Genomic DNA, 21804 nt, shown 5'->3' with positions numbered 1-21804 from the left:
GCTTTGTCTTGCTTTCATGGTACTTACAGAAGAGGGTCCATCAATACTCACAGAGAGAGTATTGCATAAAATACGAACTTATCATTAAAAGCTTGTAACTAGGCCTTTGTTCCATGAACCTCATAGGCAGAATATTAAATGTCAAAACAATTTGACCCACATTATTTGAGTTAACTCTGTGTTTAGTAACTTATAGATATGTTTGTAAAAATCTGTAACCAAGTGCCTTACATTTTGTTAGCTGGAAAAACAAATTTCTAGGAAGGGAATAGACCAATTACAAAATTACCTCACAAAATAGTTGCCTTGGTAATGAGGGGAATTGCTCATGAAATACACATTTACTAGCAGGCAAACTGATTAATATGCAAGCCATCATATTCTTCACCCCTGAACTTGAAGATACTTCCATAAGCATCTTGGGAAGCGGGAGGAGTATCAAGTGATAAAACATGTATTGTGAGGCTGCAAGAATGTAATATCATTTCTAAAAAGCCAGTTGAGCAAAGAGAACAGCACTGAAAAAGTCGCCAAGGGCATAATTGTACCTGTTATCATCTCTTTAGAGAACCTAAGGCTACCCTGTTTGTCCTAAAGCTTGACAGATGAAAGGTAGCTAAGTCCTTGTTGCAAGTATATTCAAAGAGAAACACATGAAAAGCAATTTTGAATTACAAATTTGAAATAAAAATGAAAATATTACCTAGTATGAATTTATATTAGAAGTACTATAAAACAAATCTTTTGGGAGGCAAATTCCATCAGAGATGGAAAAATAGTTAAAAATGCAATCATTCATTTTTAAATACAATGTGTTTCTATAAAATGAAGTGATCTTCAGAAGTGCTATGTCATGTCATGATGAAAATTTTCTTTCAAACGATTTGACAATTTCATAGAAATGTCCATATCGTCTATAAACCATAGGAGCGGCTTTCAGTTGTCTTATTTGGAAGCAAGGGGAGCTTCTCATCTAGACTGTCACCTATCTAGTGATATCCAATCCTACTTAGCTTTTTGAAACCAATATAAGTGGACTAACTGCTACCATCTACTTTCAATACTGTAGGTATGTTTTCTTGAAGCTGGATAATTAAGACAGAAATCCATAGGCCTATCCTAAATTAGAGGAATATGGGATTGCAAAGTATTATTTATTTTTCTATAGACATAATGAGAAACTAAAATGTACAGTCACACACTAATTATAACATCCTTTGAGAAGATGAGAGGATATCATAACTATAGAACTGTGACTCATTGCAGGAAATGTTCATATAATAATCTGTTCTAGAATTTATGGGACCATGGGAATAAAATGTCATTTAGTTGTACAGGCTTTAAAAGGCGGAAAAATAAACCCTAAGTACAATGGAAATAAAAAAAATTGATATCTTGTTTTTGTGTTGAATATGACTTGTGTTGAATATGACTTGTAATTAGTATGTTTTGCAGTTACATTACAATACATTACATTACAATTACAATTTTGCAGTTGCATTACAATACTTAAACTAGGTTTAGCATACAGTTCCACATATATTCCGTTAATTTTAACTGAATGTAGTGCTTCTTTCCTACCAGAAAACTGAGTATAGGATTCCTGACTTAAATTCCCAAACATCTAAATATATACGTCATTTATGCTGAAGTTATCTTTTATTGATCATGCTAGTATTATCCATTAAAGCACAGCATACATTCTCTCTTCCTACACACTAGTTGTTGCACACAAACATTCATTCACAAGGCCTAATGAATTAATGTTTGTTTGCAACAACTAATTTTATAAAATCATTCAATTGCCAGGGCCCCCAGAGGTAATTTATGAAAGTTGAATGAAAAGTAATGCCTCCGGTGTCCCCAAACAAAAGAAAGAGCTGATGCAGTAGAACCTCTCATATGTTCTTTAGCATCTGCTCTTCCACTTAAATTGACGGTAGGTTGCAGTGAGAAAAGGATTTGTGTTACTGTTTAAAAAAATAGAAGTGCAATGCAGTGACTACACGTTGGCATGATTTAAGCAATACATCTTGTTTGAATATTTGACTACTGAAGAAGTCCCTCCAGTTAAAATTTACTACCAAATTGTATATGCATATGATGATAAGTATATTACCATAATAATGTTAATCTCTGGACCAAAAAATATATAAAGATGGTGAATTAGGAAGTGCTGATTTGTGTGATCAAGAATGAGTGGGCAACCTCTGACAGGAACTGATGAGTTTCACATGAGAAAGGTTGATGAACGGATTAAAGACTATTGGCAGATCACTCCAAGGGAAATTGCTGTCAAGTTTGCTATTTCACAGGAGCATGTGGGTCATATTGATGTTCTTCAATATCAGAAGGCTTGTGCAAGATAAGTTCTTTGCACACTGACAAAGCTTCAAGAGCTGAAATTTGCTAGTAGTTGTCATACTATAAGAATGAAGGTGACGAATTTCTTCACAACATGTTGACAGTCAATGAAATATGGGCTCAATCCATATTTTTTTTTCACCTGAAAAAAAAATCAAAACAAAATCCAGGCTTTCCCAGTTATGGGTTTTGGGGGATATAGGTGGTATTTTTTTGCTTGGATTTCCTTGAAACCCGTCACCATTATTAATTCATAGCATTACATTGCAACAAAACCTTGAAGAAAATGATTAAGTAAGTTTGGAAGCACAAGAAAGATTTTTTGCTGCAACAATGCTCACCTTTCATGAGCTTTTCAAGAAGCAGATGTTAAACTAGATATCACCATCTTTATCCCATTCACCATATTAGTACAGCCATGCAATGTCTGATTTTCCCAAAATGGAAAGAACAACTTTGTGGGCATCTCTTTGAACCAAACAGGTAGAAGGTCAGGATCTGATTGAAAAGACACAATGTGGTGTTCTTTTTTGTTGACTTTAAAAAGCTTGTCCATCATTGGGAGAAGTGTGTGGCAAATGGTGATGAAAAAAACCCAGCTAACAATAAAGCTCATGTCATGGATTTTCCCCCTGTTTCATTTATTAAAATAACCCCATTTAAACTAATGTTATGGAGTCAAGACAATTTTCATTCAATTCTTTTAGCTCCAAACCCTGCCAGTTTAGATACACCAGAGCTTCATTGACACGTAAATATTCAGTTTCTGTTTGAAGACCTCTGACAACAGACAACTTGCAATGTCACATGACAGGCTACTTCACCGGCTGACAATCCATACATTACCATACTGGTTACATTACCCTACTAAAAATAAAGATCCTTCTAAAAAATTGATCTTGTTTCCTAATTTTGTTAGCCTTGCAGGGCTTGACGAGCATCAATAACAAACTGACAGATCTGTAGTTTCTTCCTGCTTTTGAATAATATTTTATCTTTGTTTTGCTTCAATATTTTTAGTGACTGACTTTTTTTAGAAAAAAAAAGCAAAAAAAAATGTTTGCATAATTTGCTTGCATAATTCCCTCCTTCATTTTCATCATTTGACAAATCCTATATTTAACTTTATTGATTTATATATTACTCTTAACCTAAACATGGCAAATTGTGTTGCAACAAAATGAAAAATACAGCAACAAAGAATTAAAATGATTGTAAATAGCACAGCAGTCAAAAGCAAACATGCCAGGGGGTAAAAAGCCTAGTAAATCAGTGCACATTCAGGAATTTTTCCAAGAATCTTTTCTTAAGAAGAACAATTATACAGTATGTGTTTGCTGAACTTCTACAGGTAGAGAATTCTGTCACAGGCAAAGATTCTGTCACTGAAATAGTGCTCAATCAGGTAAGAATCCCACAATCATCACATTTGCGCATACAGTAAAAAACAAAAGGTTCATATTTAATGAAGTTCCAAATTTCAAGCTCCAAATTTAGAGACCTGTAGGTGATAATTAATAGATTGGAATACTATGCCAATTAATGGGCAGCCAGTGTTTAAAAATGAAGTCATCCTGGTTTAGATATAATAGGCGGAAGTCTTAGAAGTATTTATAAGACAGTTCAATGTCCTTTCAGTAATTGTAAAAGAATGAGAGCTAAGTTATGAATCACTGTATGGTCCAGGAAAGTTCACAGCTGAGTTGAAAGTAGCTCTACTAGACATTCAGTGAAAAATCTGGTTTCTAATGTACCCATTCTCCATCTTAAATGGAGTACTTAACAGTATCAGATCAATCCAATACGATCCTGGATGTCTTCTCAACAGATAGATCCAAGAAGTATTCTTCGGTAGCACCCAATCTTATCAGGGTTCAGTCTCATACATTGCTACTGACAGACTTCAACCTCCATCAGTCACTTTGATCTATTGGATGTAGAGATTGATATGAGAACCATTATTTTACTGATAGCTTTTTGCTCCAGATCAATGAGTAAACTTTTGAAGTCTTAAGTGTTAAAAGAGAGATGAAGTCTGACTTGCAGCATCCTGTAGTCTAAATACCACACTTGTAATACAGTATTAATAGATTTTTCATTTCTTCTGCCCATTATAACTTATTAAACCTTTTAAATAATAAGACCTGTAAAGTAAAAAATGTTCATATATATATATGAAATGATCACAGAACATCCTGTTTTATTACTGTTATTTATTAAAGCTTTAAAAATGCAGCATACAACATGGAACATGAGCTTCTACATTTTAACCTTCTGAATGATTTGATTACATGATTGTTTCACCAGGCCAGCTCACATTTAATTATACCAAATATGTAAACAACTGTTAGCAATAATAGGAATTTTTGAGTTCATTTATGTGGCTGTAAAATTTTAAATTTTCAAAGATGTCATCTAAGGGGCTACTTGAAACTCCTTTATATATCCACTTTTTATTACTTAGAAAATGTCTTTCAGGTGGTTTTGGAAGTTAATACAAAATATGAAGCTATGTTTAATTGCAAATTTTATTGAGTAATGAATTTTGCCTATAGGGATCGATAGGGAGATTGACTGCAACTAAAAGATAATATTTTTTGCTTGTTAAATAGAATAAATACACAAGTAACTGAAATGGATGTCAACATTTATATTTTATTCATAAATAACAAGACTTTTTTTCCCTTATCAGCATATTCTTGATATGACCTTTGGAGCAGGAGGTCACACAAATGCAATTTTACAAAAGGCAAAGGGTATTAAAATATACACACTCGACAGAGATCCCACAGCTTATGAATTAGCTCAACAGCTTTCTGAATCTTATCCGTGAGTATAGTTTTTCTTTTTTGTTTGATGGGGGATTATGTACCATTATTGTGTTGATTCCTCGTGACCAACAGAAACATTTTTTTAATGATGATCTGTCCCTCACTTGATCCTTCAAATCTTGCAATGTTACACCTATCAGTACTTTGAGTTCATCCACCTCATTGCTGGTTGACCCTTTCCCTTTCCTTGCAGTTTTCCCTGTAATTAGATTCTTCTCCAGAGGGTTGGCTCTTTTCATAATATGTTGAAAGTAAGATAAATAAACCCTGTTTGTACCTTGAGTGAGAACTCTGGGATGACATGCGTGATAATATATTTGTTTGTTTTCTTGGCTGGTGTTCTCAGGAGTCTTCTCCAGCACCAAATTTTGAAGTGTTAGAGCATTTTCTATCATCCTTCTTTAGTCCAACTTTCATTTCCATGGAATGTCACAATACTACTGCTTAAATTATTTCAATAACATCTGAACATTTTCAGGGCCTTCTTAGCGGTTCTACCAGGTGTTGATCTATGATAATTTTTTTTGATTTCTTGTTCCTTTACTGTCAGTGATGAACCTAAAGGCAGAAGCTATCCACTAATTTAGTAGCTGTACTGTCAATTCTAAGGCTGGAGTTTATTGTTTCTATTTTCATTAGTTTGATCTTTTTAAAGTTTAGTCCAATTTTTTCACTATGCTCCATGATTTTATTACAAGAGGCTGCAGTTCCTTCACATTTATGGCTATTAATAGTGTCAAAAGAACTAGATGCATGATGTATGTATGATAAGTATTTATATATCGACACTGATACAGTATGTGTATATATGCATATATTAATTTATATGGATTATCTTACTTTTCTAGTGGTATAATGATGCTCAAAGTTCACAAATATATTAATTTTACATAAATTAAATTGTTAGATAAAAATACATTCATTTTCACACTTAAAATAAAAATGAATGATATAGGAAAATTTGCCCTATGTGAAATAAAGCCTAATTGAAAAGTTACACTGGTAAAATAAAGCCAACAGAAATACATAGTTAACAAACAAATTTCTGTCGTCTCCACAAAGCATGGCTATGACCTTTGTTGATTCCAGGATTGGAAATTGATTGCTTTCAGAAGTGGAAATTTGAGAATTCACTATAAAATGTATGTATGTATATATGCATGTATGTATGTGTGTATTAAACAAATTTATATAGCTGTCCATCTATACAGCAGATGATGTTCCTCCCTCTTTCCAATCTTTTAAAAAAGATTATTCTATGGATTTTAGAGATCAGGTTGTAGTAAGAACTTTAACATAGAAAAAAAAATAGAATCAATGCTTTATAACTGCTATATTGGTGGTGGGGCTAGTGATAAATTAATCTAAATTATTCAAATCTGATGTATACACATGCACACACACATACACTCTATTTTCCTTATTTTGGTTTGATAATGATAGTGGTGGCTTTTATTTAGGAACCATCTAGAATCAATCAGGGTTCCCGTTCTGTCCTGTTCAGTGCTTGTTTTGGTACCTAGCCTCCTATGCAGCCAAGGCCGTTTGTTTTACTTCTTGAAAATGAAAGGCGACAAAAACAAGAATGTAAATCAGAGTGTGTCAGAGTTTCACCCTGGACCTATCAATACATTTCTCTAGCAACACAACTATACAGTACCCTTGTGAACCTAACAGCAGAATATTCAAGGACAAACCTTTATGTTATTTTTTTTTTACAGATGTGATAGAAACACTTATTATGATCATCAGCTCCTTTGGAATCTATAAGTGTACACAAATTAATACCATATATCAATTCTGGACTTTAAGCCCTATTGCTGTTTCTTGTCCTTACATGATAACAGATTATTTTCCATCAGTTTCTCAGCCTTGGTTGTTGAGGGGGCTTGTATTGATAATATCCTTGTCTGATCTCAAAGGTATTACCTCTAATCTTGATGGCATCAACTCTAACATCACTTTTCCTCTTTAATTTCCCTTTATCTTAAAAGTTGGAGATACAACAAAGTTCTCTTCACCCTTAGTCAAATAAAATTAGGAGGGTCTGTATTTCTCCATATTTCCTTCTATTTTGTCAGCTGGAGATTATTGTTTCCTTAGATGTTCTACTCTTCCTACCTTTTGCTTTGAAGGATTAAATATATCTATTTCTAACTTCCTTTCTGCTATTTCTACTCTTCACACCCAACAACAAACCTATCAGGAAGACACTGGATTTCCATGTCCCTAATTTTTTTTTCAACTGATCCAGTTGAATCCAGAGAATCCAGTTCCAGATTCTCTTCTTCAACTTCGGGTGAAGTGGTTTTCAGTCTCTCAGTTGTACAATTTTCTGTCTTCCTATTTCCAATCCAGTCTGTCTCCACTTCAAAATCAGGCATCCAACAGTAGGACCGATTCCATCAGGAATGATCTTTTGGAACAGTATTTCTCAACTTTGGCACTGTTCAACTTTGTGATTTAAAGTCAGTTTGGAAATTCTCGAAATTGAAATCCATCATTTTAATTTTTTATTAATTTTAATTGCAGGTTTTATCACCATTGGTACATTTTTAAAATAAATTTATTTCTAAGGTATCCAGTGCCAATTTTAATTTTTATTATTTTAACACTTGCAAACGGGTATTAAACTTTGCTGCATCAAGAGACAACTTTTTCATTTCTCATTTGCCTTTTCTTGATTATTATGTATGTTGTTTGGGCAGATGTAGTAATATATGCACACAAATACACACCCATCCGCATATGCAAATACACAGGCGAACATGGAGAGAGACACACATTTATTGTGTCAGAAGCTGATGTTTATGTAAGTTGAAGAATATTATCTTTTTAAGTATACAACTGCTGTAAATTGTTTAGTGAAAATCTGATGAAACTAGTTAGTTTTCTATTTAGGATTGTAATGAGAGATTTCTAATTTTCACATTGCAAAGATTTCCTGGTAATTTCACTGAAGAAAAAAATGTCTTTTCATTTTCATTCATTCCGCACACGTTTCTTTGTCTGTCCATAAAGTTTTATTTTGCTTAATTTTGTGGCAGTTTAGCTGAAATATATGACACTTTGTGAAAGCTTCTTATTTAGAAACAGAGGGTATAAATTTCTAAGTTAATTATACATTTAAGTAAAACATTAATGAGTGTGAAAATCCAACTTTGACCACATTGTGAATCCAACAAAACTCTACAGGAATATTGTGGCAGTTCAGTAGATAGCACCTCTGTGAATACAATAAGGCCACCATACCCAGATCACAAACTACCTAAAATCAGTACTAGGTTTTGGGCTGGTGGGGCTAATTTGAATGTTGGGAATTTGAGGTTTCTCTTGAAAAATGGTGCTGGGGGTGATTCTCCACTCAAAATCATTTACTATGCAGTTGTGGCTTTGACATTCTTACTCAACTTCAATGCTCACTGGATACTTTTGAATGAACTATTTGTTTCTTGGTCTAACTTATTTCAGAGTTGTGTTAGAATAGTTGGAAATTGCTCCTTATTTTTATATCTTTAGCTCATGGATGAAAGGCAATGTGTATAAATGCAGTGAACCCAATCAATAAGTAACAGCTTACAGAGCACAGTTTACTGGAATGCTAACAGGTACTATTGTACCTGTAGCTTTTTATCTGCAGGATATTCCTGATAATCCCTGCTGATCTTGATCACTCCAGGCAGTTGAATATAATTTCAAAGCATTGACCTTTGTAAGAAAACCTGTGGGGTTCTTACAGGATGCCAAACCATTCTTGCAGATAAAGACAGATGTGTTTATGTGTAGTCCCAGTTGTTTTATGTGTTTTTATGATTTTTTTCCTTCTATATGCTGCCCAGAGTGCTTTAGATTTAGGCAACTATAACAAATTTAATTAATCATAATCATAATATTTTATTTTATTTATTTACAGTAATATATATATATAACCAAATATATATATATAACCAAATATATATATATATATATTTGTTTTCTGAGGTTTTCACGGGTGTTTGTATATAGGTCTTTGGTTGTTCGGGTTTTCTCCCGTGTAAAATTGGAAGTGTCTTGGCGACGTTTCGACGAAGTCTCATTCGTCATCTTCAGGCTTCAGCTTCGTGCTTCTGGGAGCAATGTGTGATCGCAGCTGTTTCTTCCTTTTAACTGCTAGTGGGGGTTTGAACTGATTGGGTGGGAGCTTGGCTGTGCTCTGATTGGATGGGGTTTTTTCTGTGCTCTGATTGGCTGGGGGTGTGTCCTGTGTTGGTGGGGGCTTGGTTGTGCTCAGTCTAGTCTGTGCTGCAGGGGGATTTGAGCTGGTGACCTGCATAGCTGTTGTTTGGCTTTGTGGTCGTGCTACATCTTCATAGTGGGTGTCAGTCTGCTGCATGAGTGGATTGGAGGGGTTTGAAATGGCTAATGTTGCAGCTGCGGTCTGGCTTCTGGTCCTTGGTCGTGCTTCATGATCAGTGTGGGTTTGGGTCTGCTTTCTGGGTGGATGTGCGGTGGTGACATCCTGTGTGGACCTTGTGAGTGTGGGTCTGGTGTCATTCCTCGTGTTAGGGACTCGTTTGTCAATAAGGGCGGGTTTCCAAATGGCTGGTAGGCGGGAGGTGTCATCTCGTTTGTTCATGCTGTGTGGGCGTTTTTCTATCTCAATGGCTTCTCTGATTATTCTGTTGTTAAAGTGTTCAGTTTTGGCGATAGTTCTGGTCTTTTTAAAGTCAATATCATGTCCTGTGACTTTAAAGTGTTGGACCAGGGAAGAAGTTGGTTCCTCTTTTTTGAATGAGTCCTTGACACACCCCCAGCCAATCAGAGCACAGAAAAAACCCCATCCAATCAGAGCACAGCCAAGCTCCCACCCAATCAGTTCAAATCCCCACTAGCAGTTAAAAGGAAGAAACAGCTGCGATCACACATTGCTCCCAGAAGCAGCTGAAGCCTGAAGATGACGAATGAGACTTCGTCGAACGTCGCCAAGACACTTCAATTTTACGGAGAAAACCCAAACAACCAAAGACCTATATATATATATATATATATATATATATATATATATATATATATATATATATATATATATATATATATATATATATATATATATATATATATATATATATATATATATATATATATATAAAATAATATAAAATATATAATATATATAATATATATATATTATATAATATATTATATATATATAGTATAATATAGGTCTGTGGTTATTCGGGTTTTCTCCGCGTAAAATTGGAAGTGTCTTGGCGACATTTCGAAGTCTCATTCGTCATCTTCAGGCTTCAGCTCGTGCTTCTGGGAGCAATGTGTGATCGCAGCTGTTTCTTCCTTTTAACTGCTAGTGGGGTTTGAACTGATTGGGTGGGAGCTTGGCTGTGCTCTGATTGGATGGGGTTTTTTCTGTGCTCTGATTGGCTGGGGGTGTGTCCTGTGTTGGTGGGGGCTTGGTTGTGCTCAGTCTAGTCTGTGCTGCAGGGGGATTTGAGCTGGTGACCTGCATAGCTGTTGTTTGGCTTTGTGGTCGTGCTACATCTTCATAGTGGGTGTCAGTCTGCTGCATGAGTGGATTGGAGGGGTTTGAAATGGCTAATGTTGCAGCTGCGGTCTGGCTTCTGGTCCTTGGTCGTGCTTTATGATCAGTGTGGGTTTGGGTCTGCTTTCTGGGTGGATGTGCGGTGGTGACATCCTGTGTGGACCTTGTGAGTGTGGGTCTGGTGTCATTCCTCGTGTTAGGGACTCGTTTGTCAATAAGGGCGGGTTTCCAAATGGCTGGTAGGCGGGAGGTGTCATCTCGTTTGTTCATGCTGTGTGGGCGTTTTTCTATCTCAATGGCTTCTCTGATTATTCTGTTGTTAAAGTGTTCAGTTTTGGCGATAGTTCTGGTCTTTTTAAAGTCAATATCATGTCCTGTGACTTTAAAGTGTTGGACCAGGGAAGAAGTTGGTTCCTCTTTTTTTTGAATGAGTTCTTGACACACCCCCAGCCAATCAGAGCACAGAAAAAACCCCATCCAATCAGAGCACAGCCAAGCTCCCACCCAATCAGTTCAAACCCCCACTAGCAGTTAAAAGGAAGAAACAGCTGCGATCACACATTGCTCCCAGAAGCACCAAGCTGAAGCCTGAAGATGACGAATGAGACTTCGTCGAACGTCGCCAAGACACTTCAATTTTACGGGAGAAAACCCAAACAACCAAAGACAAACATATATATATATATATATATATATATATATATATATATATATATATATATATATATATATATATATATATATATATATATATATATATATATATATATATATATATATAATATAAAATAATATAAAATATATAATATATATAATATATATATATTATATAATATATTATATATATATAGTATAATATAGGTCTTTGGTTATTCGGGTTTTCTCCCGCGTAAAATTGGAAGTGTCTTGGCGACATTTCGACGAAGTCTCATTCGTCATCTTCAGGCTTCAGCTTCGTGCTTCTGGGAGCAATATATATATAGTATAATATATAGTTATTATATATATATATATATAAAACCAAAGACCTACATACATATATGTGTGTGTGTGTGTGTGTGTATTATAAATGTATAATAATCTTAATAATATCAAGATCTGCAAATTGAAAGGTAACGACATAAACTGGCTTTGGTGATCCCAGTGGTTATCAGCACATTGTGTGCCATAACAAAAAATCTTGGTTGGCACTAAATAAATCGGCGCATTGACAAAATGTTTATCTCTCAATTGCAAAAGGCCACACTGCTTGGACCTACCCATACAGTAAACCAATACATTAAGGCACTCTAGCCTCTTGGAAAGGATCTGTGTATATGAAGTCCAACACCATCTAAATGACTGGCATTTGTTGTCTTCACATGACTTCACATTGTTGTGAACAGATAATAACAATAGTAACAATAAGATAGCAACACACACCAAATACTGCCCCTGCAAAGAAGCTGAAGAGGCAGCAGACTGCCTAATTCAGGGGTGTCAAACTCATGGCTTTTGCGCTGGATGCATCACACACTGGCCACACCTACCCCCTTTTTAGCAAAGGGGGAAAAAGTTGTGATATATCACGTGACAACAACATATTGTTGTGAGTTTGATTCAATTAGATCTGCTGCCAGAAGATAACACAGACTGACTAAAAAAAATGTAACAAAGTAACAACAATGTGTATTGAAGATCTGCAAACAAAACTTGGTGGGAGAAATAACATCAACAAAGAAATAGAAATGGAAGACACTAAATTTTCTGGAACTTCAGATTTCGAACAGACAAGTAGCTGCCACCTAAGACCCCAGACTTAACAAACATCAATAAGAAACATTAAATAGAATAGAATAGAATACAATTTTTTTATTGACCAAATGGGATTGGACACATAAGGAATTTGTCTTGGTGCATATGCTCTCAGTGTACATAAATAGTCTGGCTGTTGCAGAACCTGGAGACAGCAAAAGACAAAGAATTAGAGAAAATCACAAAATACAAACATTTGCAAATAGAAGTAGAACAACTGTGGCAAAAGAAAGCAAAAGTGGTACTAATAGCAGTAGGCATCTTGGGTACAACCTGAAACATATGGAGCATCACTTGAACACTATTGGCCTTGACAAAATCACCATCAGTCAGTTGCAAATGGCAACTTGGATTTACCTGGAACAGCTTTCTTCTTGCAACGATACTTTTAACACAAACAACAGCTACTTTATCTCACGCCTTGGGAAGGTTTAAATAGGTGGATTAAAATGCCAAACTCTAGATTACCTGCACATAATAATTAATTCATTTTTAAAATAATTTTATATGGCTACCCATCTCAATTACATGACTCTGGTGGACTAACATGAATCTATATGAAATGGGCAGCTATATAAATTACATAAAGAAATAAACACTATTTAAAGCAGAATAAAAACAATATAACAAAATTATATAAACAGTAAATGTCACATGTTTTGTTATATTTTAAAGCTGGATGTTTACTGGTATATTTGCAGCATTATAGCTTCTAATTCTTTTTTTAAAAATGCTACAAAGATGCTTGCACTAAACTAGAAGCATAAGTTTAAAAGAATGGGAAGCTACATGTTAGGGTTAAGCTGTTACAAAGTGGTTCATTGTATGGCATGTCAAGAACAGGATTAACTAAATGTGTTAATTGTTTTTCTGAAAATATAAGTCTTTGGGTCAAGCTAAAAACAAATGGATGAGACAATTATTATTGTCTCATCCTATTATTATTGTATAGTAATAGGGGACAGGGCTGTATGCATAAAATTAAAATATAAGATTAGCCACTTATGTGAAGTACATAAAACGTAGGTGCTACATAGGTTTTCAATAACCGTGGGTTCATTTCAGGTGAATTGTTTACAAACAGTAGAAACCTCTGCACCAGATGGTTTATCTCCTTAACTTCCCTCTTAACAATTTCAAGTACCAGCGATCAAATTTTGAAAAATGATATGCAGAATTACCCTTTTGAGGGGAAAAAAGGAATAGCCTAAAGAAAAAAGGGCTTTTATGTATTCTTAGCTATTATGTGCATATTCTCCGTATTGGTGAAAACAGCAGCCAGAATGGGTTGTACTCTTCTGTTCAGATTGGTGGACTGAGTCTGACAAAGTTGTTAGGTCCCGCCGCTGTTGCCTGGGGATCCAGCTTTTGACTCAGTCCGTCAGACTGGACAGACACGTTGAGAGTTGCTCTTCATTCTGACTGTTATGTTCACCAATTTCTATATTCTAGCTTTTTGACTTTGGACTGTTTCTGGACTTCTCTTTTGGACTTGTGAGTTTTATTGCTTGTTTCAGTGTAAAGTCCCTGCAGGCTGAAGCTTCAGCTCTGCCTGGGCTGGGGTCCTGCGGCTGCCAAAGCTCTTAAAAAAATCTTTTAAAATTCTGAGAGCTTTTTCTTAATTCCCTTGGATAGGAAATTGCTGTCAGGGATCAGTGGTGGAGACTAGCGCTCCCTCGGCTGCACGTGGTTAGGCAAGTGGAGTTTCGCGCTCCCAGACTTGAGGGAAGCCATTTTGTTTGTGTATTCGGCCCTTTTGACACTTGGAGTGACAGTGGCTGAGTGACTATGGGCTGCAGCCATTTGGATAAGTTCGTGGAGCTGCCTTGCGATTCCTTGCAGTCTCCCAGCGTTATTTTTCTTTTAAAAGCAAGTCCCTCTTTGTCCGAAGGCCAAAATTGGCCAGAATTGCTCAGCAGAGCCGGCGCTGGATAATTGGGAGCTCCATGCTCCATTTCCTTTGCTGCAGTGGCCATTTTAAAAGTCTATCTATCCCAGGAGCATCAGGATAGTTTATGGGAACTTGTCTGTAAGGTGCAATGGGAGCGTAAGGTTTCCCTATCCCTTCTCTCCCAACTCCTAGGGAAAATGATTTCCACTATTTCCATCACCCCTTGGGCCCGACTGCACGCTAGGGACCTTCAGTGGTTTCTTTTGCCATTTCAGAGGGCAGACAGAGGGTCTTCATCAGCCAAGGTCCGTGTTCCCCAGGACGTCCTCAGGTCGCTCAACTGGTGGTGATCGCCGGCATTGACCAAGGGGGTTCTTTTCCACGCTCCACAACGCTTGGTGGTAACGACAGATGCCAGTCTCTCTGGCTGGGGAGGTCACCTCGAGTCGGACTTGGTTCAGGGCACATGGACTGCCCAAGATCTTCGGCACAATATCAGTTGGCTGGAGCTTTGTGCAGTGTTCCTAGCCCTCCGTCGCTTTCAGGGGACAATCTCGGGCGAGCACTTTTTAATGCTCACAGACAACATTGCCACAAAGGCGCACATAAATCGCCAAGGGGGCACCAGATCCCAATCCTTGATGCGGGCGGCTATGAGATTGGGTCTTTGGGCAGTGCACCATCTTCAATCGCTAGCGGCAGAGTATATCTCCAGGACTGCCAATGTGGAGGCAGACTGGTTGAGTCACCAAACCGTCGACCCCTTGGAGTGGCACCTAAATTCAGCACTCTTCCAGGCCCTGACAACGCGTTTTGGTGTTCCAACAGTGGACCTGTTTGCGACCCAGTCGAATGCTCAACTTCCTCGCTTTTACACACGGTTTCCATCTCCTCGAGGAGAAGGCGTCGATGCTATCTGTAGCCCATGGCCGACAGGCCTTCTCTATGCCTTTCCGCCCATTCCTCTTCTGGCAGAGGTTATCCGCAAGGTAGTGGACGAGTAGGCGGAGGTAATCCTTCTAGTACCCCATTGGTCACGGAGGTCTTGGTTCGCCGATCTTGTGTCACTGTCAGTAGCTCCACCCTGGCAGATACCTCCGACCATCGATTCCCAGGGGGCGGTGGTCCACCCGGATCCCCATTGGATCCAACTGACCGCCTGGTGGTTGAGCGGTGCGCCTTAAGATGGGACAGCATTTCACTGAGCACCATCCAGACCATTCAGGCTTCTCATAGACCTTCCACTCAACGGATTTATTCTGCCACTTGGCAGGCCTTTTGCTCTTGGAGCAGCCGTATTGGACTCCTTCCTCTTCAGGCTTCGGTGTCGCACGTCGTGAAGTTCTTGTGGGACAGTTTGGAATGGGGGCTTTCCCCTAATACTCTATGGAGGCAGGTGGTGGCGCTTGCTACTGTTTTGTCTGCAAAGAATTTTCCTTCCTTGTCACAGGAGCCAGTCATTCAGCGTTTTTTGAGAGAGGCCACTAACCTGTGCCCTCCTGTACTGCATCGGTACCCCACCTAGGATCTTTCCATTGTCTTAAATTCGCTCATGGGACCGCCTTATGAACCGTTGCGGGAGGCTAGTTTACGCTTATTGTCTTGCAAAGTTGCCTTGTTGGTTGCGATCACGTCCGCTCGCAGAATTTCAGAACTGGCATCTCTTTCTATCTGGAGCGATCTTTGCGTGTTTTACGCGGACCATGTAGTCTTGTGTCTAGATCCGTCCTTTGTGCCTAAGCTTAATACATCTTTTCACAGAATGCTGGAGGTGGTGTTACCTGATTTCTGTCTGCATCCGGCGTACCCGACTGAACATCGTTGGCACTCTTTGGATGTCCACTGGGCGCTATATATCTATCTGAAACGGACTGCTGACATTCGCAGGACAGAGTCGTTGTTTGTCTCCTTTATTCCCCTTTCATTAGGTTTCAAGGTGACGTCTTCGACCATTGGCAGGTGGATATGGCAGACAATCGCTAAGGCCTATGACTTGCAGTCTCATCCAAAGCCAGACCGTGTGACGGCTCATTCGACCGGTAGTGCGGCAACTTTGGCAGCTGTGGGCAACGCAGGCATCATTGCAGGAGATCTGCAGGGCAGCTACATAGATTAATCCTTCGTCCTTTGTCAGACATTACAAATTGGACAAGTTTGCTTCTTCGGAGGTGGCCTTTGGGTGCAGGATCCTGCAGCAAGTTATTATTGAAGGGGGGCCATCAGACCAGACAGGGACCCACCCATAGTGGGGTCATGGGGGCTTGGTATGTCCCATTCTGGCTGCTGTCTTCAGCAATACGGAGAAGGGGCGTTGGTACTTACCTGAGACGTACCTTCTCGTTGAGTGAAGACAGCAGCCAGTCCCAACCTTCCTTTGTCTGGTCTGTCTACTTACCTTTCTCCTACTTATCTTTTTTTCTCTCGACGTGTCGAGTCTGCTTCTTCGTCTTCCCCAAAAGCTGGATCCCCCGGCAACAGAGGCGGGACCTAAAACCTTTTTCAGACTCAATCCACCAATCTGAACAGAGGAGTACAACCCATGCTGGCTGCTGTCTTCACTCAACGAGAAGGTGCGTCTCAGGTAAGTACCAATGCCCTGTTTCTTCCAGTATGACAAATTTTTACCTAACACTGGCAGATAAGGCTACATACTCATTATATAGAACTGATGCAACAAAATTTATTAATATTTTGTTCATGTCTCATTCAGGATTTTTTTCCCTTCCACTCGGAAAAAAATTAGGAAGATGTAGCATTCATATGTGTCAGCTGGATTTTTCTCTTGCTTAATAATACAATAGTTTTAAAATTTTTGGCCATGTTATAATATTTCTTTTTAATTTCTTTTTAATGTTTATACATTGTATTTTTACTAGGCTGTACACCGCCCTGAGTCCTTCGGGAGAAGGGCGGTATAAAAATTGAAATAAATAAATAAATAAATAAATACAGAATTTGTCTGCATTATTTTAGACATCCATTGTGGGAATAAAATGTACTGATTTATAAATGTTTGAAGAACTTTTTAGGAAAATTTTGATACTGTTTATATAATTAGCTTCCATAAACCATTTCTTTCTTTGAATATTTCAGTTTTGAAATATCAACTGATGGGCTCCATATTCCATCTGCAAAGTATATAAATTAGTAAAAGTCTTTACAAATTAATTTTATATCAAATATTGCTATCATCTTTAGGTGCTAGTGAATAATTTAATATAGAATAATAGCCCATATTTTTTTTAGCTGGAACTTAAAAAAATATTCATATTTGCATAGCATACCTCACTGTGTAGAATCCCAGAAATGATAAGTCTATTCAGTGCAAACAGTTTAATTTTCAAATTTTAATCAAGCAAATAAGTATAAAGGGATAGTATGCCATTGGCCAGCCTAAGGCATACTACTTATCATTATTTGTTTTCTATTTTTCTTGTGTTACTTATATAAGAGAAATCACCAAGGATCCCTCATATCTAATTCCCTTAGCTGTTCATCATGCAGTTTAACCTTTGGACCCCCTTATCATATTTCTTGCTATATTTTATTTATTATTCTGGGTGTCTTACACAATTATATTGCTCTTCAACAAGATTTTTGTTCTTTTCTTCATTCTGCATTCCTTCTGGAGTTTCAGCATCTTTATTGTATTGTGACCAGAACTGGATGTACTATTCTAAATGTGGCTTCAGTATAGAGCAGTACTATTGCTCTGTTGATGAAGCCTAGGACTGCATTGGCTTTTTCGTAAGTGTACACTTCTGCTTCATAGTTAAGTAATAGTCCACCAGGACAACTAAATCCCTCCCATGGGTATTACTGTTGAGCCAGGTACTGCCTATTCTGTTCCCGGTGCATTTGTTGTTGTTGTTTTTCCTGCCTATGAGCAGGACCTCACTTTTTTCACCACTAAACTACATCTTGTTTGATAGGGCCAACGCTGCAAGATGCAGTTCAGTGGTTAAGAAAGTAAGGTCCACATTGAGGGCAGAGAAGAACTAATATCTTGCCACAACAACGTAGACCTCAATATGAACTCACACTGCCTCTCCCCCACCCCCAGAGGCCCTCTGGAGGCCGGAAATGGCCCATTTGCTGACCAGAAGTCGGGAAATGGGCCATTTTTGGCCTCTGGGGGTTGCAGAAGGCCATTTTCGCTCTCCCCAGGCTCCTAGAAAGTTTCTGGAGCCTGGGGAGGTTGAAAAACGGGCCTACTGGGCCCACAGTGCCATTGTGTGGCAAAATCACATTGAATTAGGGGTGTGAGCATGCGTGTGACACCCCCCCCTCCCCCTGCTTTTGGCACATGACGGCAAAAAGGTTAGCCATCACTGCTATATAGTAACCTAATATTTAAGCACTAATTTAGCTGAATTTTTCATAACACATAGAATTCCTGACCATTGGAACAATGAATAGAATTTACATGACTGTAGGAGATTAGGACTTAATTCGCTCAAATCATTTTTTGAAAATATATAAATGGATGGTTTCTATTAAGTTATTGGAATTTAAAAATCAAAAAGGAGTGAATTACAATATTTTAGTTTATTCCTGCAATCATTATTAGATTCTAATACATTGTCATGTGAATGGAGTGCTCATGCAATGAGTCATCTTCTTTTGTATCACCCACAGCCCCAATTTGCTCTGGAGAGCCGTCTAGCTGGATATGGAGATGGGAAGAAGTGTATGTAGTGGATTCCATAGTAAATTAAAATGTGATTTATTTTTTTCAGTCTGATATGAGGCTATATGTTATCCAAATTTCAAATGCCATCATTCTGTCACAATTTAAATAGCAAAAAATTAGTTGCATCCATAGATAAAGATGTTCATGAGTCAATTGATTTTTAGTTTGTCTAATGCCAGCATTACAGAAGTTTATATACATATGGGGGCATACACCCAAACTTATTTTAATCATTGATAGAAAGCCTAAAATCTCCAGTCTGTCGGGAAATATCCCATTTCATGCATGTGTATATCATTATGCGAGATTTAATTTTTCCGAGGTCCTAGGGAAATTCACTAGCTCCCCACCTCCAAATGTTTCATGTGTATGACAATTTATTGAAACATTTGTTTTAAAAAACTATATTGGGAAAATTTTTAAAAGTACATATTAATAATTTTAATATTTTTCTATGTGTTTAAAATTTGTGCAGATTGGAGTTTGATGTTTTTTAAAAATTCAAAATTCTGCTTTTCTTTGGTTTTAGTATTTCCATGCTCTTTTTATATATACAGTATGACCCTTTATTTTCCAGTCCTTTTGCAGGCCACATGCACATTTTAAGTTCTAATATCAGATCATGTGAACATTTTAAGCCAGGATAACAGTTGAATAGTATCTTGGAGTAAAAGGTAAAAATATATCCGGTATAAAAACAACATTCCCAAGCTTCTGACGTCTTTTTGCTCCATAATCAACTTAAAGGCTACAGCAGGTGGCTTGAAGGTAGAAGTTAGTTAATGATTAATAAGGCTTTTACACATCTTTTGCGTCACTTTTCCTTTCCAAATAATTTGCTAACAAGTCACCTAAGGGCTTGAAATCGATCAGGAAAATAACCAAAGGGATCCTGTGGTGCAATTGATAGTGATGATCAGAAAACCAGAAGAACCTAGAAGAAGCAAATAAAAAAAGATTTATTATTAACGTAATTGCAGTATTTGTTGAATGAGGCTGAATGGTTGTGTGTGTGTGTGTGTGTGTGTGTGTATATAATTTGAATATAATTGTGACATTTCTACCAGTGCCTTTCAGAAATTTATAGAATGTTTTGGCTTAGTTTAATAATTTCAAATATGCATTTGTTCCTATAGCAACAGTCAAGTAGCATAATTATAAAATAATTATGATATCTCAAATATTGAGATTAATTCCATATTATTTTTGTGCCTTTAATCTGTTTATGTTTACTTCATTATTTAGAGTAGAAATTTAGGTAGTTCGTATCAAGCTGCAAAAAGTGTATTCAAAATACTTAAAATACTTAAATTACTAACTTTGGGTAGAATTATTTAGCATGAGCACAGATGGTATTATGAATTTATAATCTGTAATATTAAAAAGTAGTTAGATAATTAAGTACATTATGGCCACTGAAATGCTGAACAAATTAGGTTCACAAAATACCCCCAGTGTGAAGTCTGTAAAATCATAATTAACCTCCAGTGATATAAACAAATATGGTAATATCAAATGAGCATATAAAATCAAATTATATAGCATTCCAGAATGACTTCAAGGTGATTGTTGTGTTTTAATCAGTATTTAGGAAAATATAACCGCAATTTGTAAGTGAAAGATGCAAATAATCTGTAAAGTCTAATAATGAAAGTCAAGGAATACAGATAGTACAAGATAACTGTAAAAAAAGAAAAAACAAAGGGACTAAGGTTAAATATGAAGAAGACCAAATGAATGAACTTTGGTTTGGGTGCAAATATCTGGGAATACCATGGATAGCCAAGAAAACAAGCAAATGGATAATCAAACAAATCAAATTTTCATTTGAGGCACAAATTATCAAGCTCAAATTATCATATTTCAGTCACATGTGAAGACTTAGCTCTCCAGAGAAGTCTATAGTGCTAGTTAAGGTGGAAAGAAAGAGAACAGCCCAACCATAGGTGCATTACTAGAAGTCCTGAAGGGCCTAGGTTGGACACTAGGAAATTTTAGTAAAACTATAGGTACTTGAGTTGTAAATATATGCATTGGATTTTGGTGGAAATAATTCTGCAAAGAGTCTGTAATCAGGAGTATTGATTTTTTTCCCCCCACTGATGAATTCAGTGGCAGTGATCAAGTGCTTTGAGGTTATATGAGAAAGGTTCTGAAGGACAAAGCATGGAACAGATGGGCTTCGGCTTACACTAAGATAATCATCTTCTTTTACCCGCCCTCCTGAATACAATACTCTCCCAAAAAAATTCTGTAGAGAAATCCAGACCATTTTTTAAAGTATTTTTGGATATTGGAACAGAGATTTTAGCAGCACTAAACTCTTTCTTCCTAAAGAAGAGAATGTGCAGCCATTTTTCTCACTAGCCTATCTGCTTTGTGCAGTGTAAAGTATTGTGGCTTCTCTTTTTGACACACTAACAAGGTTAGTAGAGGCATGATTAATTTTCAGCCTGGGAAGTTGAAGCACAATTGGTACGTCATTTGCATATATTTCTAGCATCTGCTTCTTGTTTTTGTTTTGCTATATTCACATGAGAATATAAAATGCAATGGGAAGTGTTTTGTAGGAAGGGGGTTTAATTTAAAAATTCAAAATGCACTATAAAAGGGGATAGGAGAGAGTCTTCCTGAAGCAAACACTGTTATTTCTATACTTCCAAACATTTATGGAGCAGAAATTATATTGTCAGAT

General features: G+C 37.1%; 1 protein-coding gene across 2 annotated transcripts in view; it reads left to right on the top strand.

Annotated features, from left to right (window-relative positions):
* METTL15 (methyltransferase 15, mitochondrial 12S rRNA N4-cytidine) overlaps positions 1–21804 on the top strand; it is a 75955-nt gene that overhangs the window by 27186 nt on the left and 26965 nt on the right. Inside the window, exons 1-3 of one of the 2 annotated variants that reach the window (XM_058160935.1) lie at positions 5054–5193; positions 16178–16997; positions 19055–19106. In XM_058160935.1, coding sequence (XP_058016918.1) covers positions 16670–16997; positions 19055–19106 — 380 coding nt within the window. In that variant the 5' untranslated portion in view covers positions 5054–5193; positions 16178–16669. Of the gene's footprint in view, positions 1–5053; positions 5194–16177; positions 16998–19054; positions 19107–21804 lie in introns of those variants that run through there. The other variant, XM_058160924.1, reaches the window with a different exon arrangement.

Source organism: Ahaetulla prasina, chromosome 1 (genome assembly GCF_028640845.1).
Source record: "Ahaetulla prasina isolate Xishuangbanna chromosome 1, ASM2864084v1, whole genome shotgun sequence".
Lineage (NCBI taxonomy): Eukaryota > Metazoa > Chordata > Lepidosauria > Squamata > Colubridae > Ahaetulla > Ahaetulla prasina.
The sequence above is the reverse complement of the archived record's forward strand: the minus strand, read 5'-3'. Positions and strand labels throughout refer to the sequence as shown.